This window comes from Poecilia reticulata, linkage group LG19 (genome assembly GCF_000633615.1).
Source record: "Poecilia reticulata strain Guanapo linkage group LG19, Guppy_female_1.0+MT, whole genome shotgun sequence".
NCBI classification, from domain to species: domain Eukaryota; kingdom Metazoa; phylum Chordata; class Actinopteri; order Cyprinodontiformes; family Poeciliidae; genus Poecilia; species Poecilia reticulata.
Window position 1 is genome coordinate 17,257,354 of NC_024349.1, and position 2,427 is coordinate 17,259,780.

The following is a 2,427-nucleotide window of genomic DNA, read 5'->3' on the forward strand; positions in this document are numbered from 1 at the left end:
ACACACACATATAATGCATTTTGTGGTTTATGAGGTCAGCTGACATGAAGTAGTGCGTAAATAAGTGAATTATTTCCATTTTTTTAAACATAAAATCTGAAAAGTGTGGCATGGATTTGTATTCACATTCTCATATTCAATTGTCTTAATTAGAATAAGTGAATCTCAGCTGAGTCTAACACTGACCAGACAAGAGATCAAGCAGGAGAGATTTACTAATTGTGAGCTCTAAAAATCTGACTCTTATTAAAAGYCTGGCAAGAAAATAAGTCACTGTTAAGAGAAAGTGAATTTTACCTTCATCTTTCCCAAGAAACAATTTAAAAATGTAATTTAAGAGTTCAAAAAACCAAACTTCTAATCAATAACTTCATTTTTATATATCTATGGGGGTTTTTTTCCCTCTAAAGTTCAAGTGTGTCTGGATGCGACAAACTCTCCACTGGATTTTACTCAAAGTCTGGATCTTTTCATGGCCTTTTGCACCTGCCTAATGACATTTAGCCCAGACTAATTGAGCAGCCCCAGATAACCATCTGAGATGCCATTTGGGTGTGCTGAGGGAAAAGCAGCCGGGCCGACAGGTGGGACGGGGGGCAGAGCGCGGCGGAGAAAAGCGCMGTGCTTGTCTCTGCGGCTTTTCGGAGACAAAGCTCTGAAGTTCCTGTCCGYCTGTCTCGCCTCTCCGGGAGCAAAGGGGAGACAAGGTGAAACTTTCAGACTTTTAGCAGGAACGCCTCCTTGTCAGCACCTGCGCCGCCCCCCACACCCCTGCTCCACATGCCTGCCAATTAAAAGTTTACCCTTAGCGGGAAGCTCTATCAGGGCACGCCATCTCATTACGACAGCCAGCTGCCGGCAGCCAAAGGGCAGCTCCTGCGCACAGCCACCCAGCTAAAGGTCAGCCTGCCACCACGGTGGGTACAGGTCTGTCTGGCTGCACTCTTTCAGCACGGAGCGGATTTCTAAAACTGATTGGTGCAAACCTTTCATAAGACTTCTGGGTGTAAAAATTTGGCTCCACAGTGCGGGGGTGATCAAGCGCAGATGTGGGAAGCGAAGTCTGGGGTTCTGAGTCACAAACGGGCCCAACTCACGACTTTCATTAGAGCGAGCTGCTGTCCTTTAGAGTGAATCATCATGTAACCTGACAGCTGTCAGAGACTTATTAATGAGTGTGTGCAGAGGTCTCTTGTCAGGGCCGTTTAGTCATCGGTCTGCGGTGCCCAGAACAGGACACAGCCTTGGCTGTTTGATTAACGCCGACTGCCGATTCAAGATTCATTACAACAACTGAAAACTTATAGCACCTTCTAAAAAATTTTGCACTCGTAGAAGTTGAATAATAATCTTGAAAATAAACGCGYCTTATATTTTCTCGGAACATGTCAAACCGGACCTTCAAAAAAAACATTTAACCAAGAACCTTGAGAACGCTACCTCAGTTAAGCACGGTGGTGTTGGCATCATGCTGTGAGATTCTGCTTCTGTTTAACATGACTGTGGACAGGAGTTTCTGCCAACCAAGAACCGGGTCCAGAATGAACACAGTTACRTTTGACTGGAATTTGCAGAAACTCCCACATGGACCAGCCACACCCACCAAGCGCTGTGGGGTAGCATCGTGTAGTGTGGCTGCTTTAATGCCAGTTTTGACCCTAAATTAATTCACAGCAAATTCAAATGTGCAAACCTTATTCTTGGTCTTAAATTCATTACAGTTGTATATTATTGAATGATTCCAACCAGGAAAAAGGAAAAAGGTTAAATAAACAATTAAAAGCCCGAAATTACCATTAAGGAATACATTTGTAGAGGGCTGAGGTAGAAYTAGCGTGATGAGGAGAATTTAAGAGAATGTTCCAGTGACACAGAACAATAATCTTGTTTTCAGCACAAGAAGCACACGAGCAGGAACAGATAAATAAGAGAAGGAGGAACCAACAAAAAAAATAAAAATTGCAAAAGGGGGGGCGGCGAGGAGGGGCACGTACCCATCTGTTCAACGATGTCTGGAGGGAAGACTCGTGAGGCGAAGGCTCTGCGAAAGATGTCAGAGAACTCCTTGTCAAGGCCTCCAATCCCCATCTTCTCAAAGTTCCAGTCAGGGCTGATGATGGACTGCCGAGCATCTCGGATTTTAGATTTTCCTTCGGGGGTGAAGTGAGCACAAGACACTAAATGTACGAGCGGCAAGCTGAAACATGACAATCGCAGAGCATTTCCAACCAACCTGAACATGCAACGGGGGCCATCTTTCTTTTTTTTTTTCTCTTTTCTAACAACATATGCCCAATGGATACAGAAAGTCAGAACTACAAAAGCAGAAGAAGAAGCAGCTCTGAACAGCTCTTCGTTTTCCTGCGAGTTTGCAAACTTTATTATGTCCAAGCTGTTTAATTACTAATAAATACAAACGGTGTGTGA

The 2,427-nt window shown here is 44.2% G+C and overlaps 1 protein-coding gene across 1 annotated transcript in view; it reads right to left on the minus strand.

The window, feature by feature from the left end:
- Positions 1 to 2,354, minus strand: part of LOC103481708 (vesicle-fusing ATPase-like) — an 8,641-nt gene extending 6,287 nt beyond the window's left edge. Inside the window, exon 1 of the mRNA XM_008437401.2 lies at positions 1,995 to 2,354. Within this exon, the coding sequence (XP_008435623.1) occupies positions 1,995 to 2,241 (247 nt within the window). The 5' untranslated portion in view covers positions 2,242 to 2,354. The remainder of the gene's footprint in view (positions 1 to 1,994) is intronic.
- Between the last annotated feature and the right edge of the window lie 73 nt (positions 2,355 to 2,427).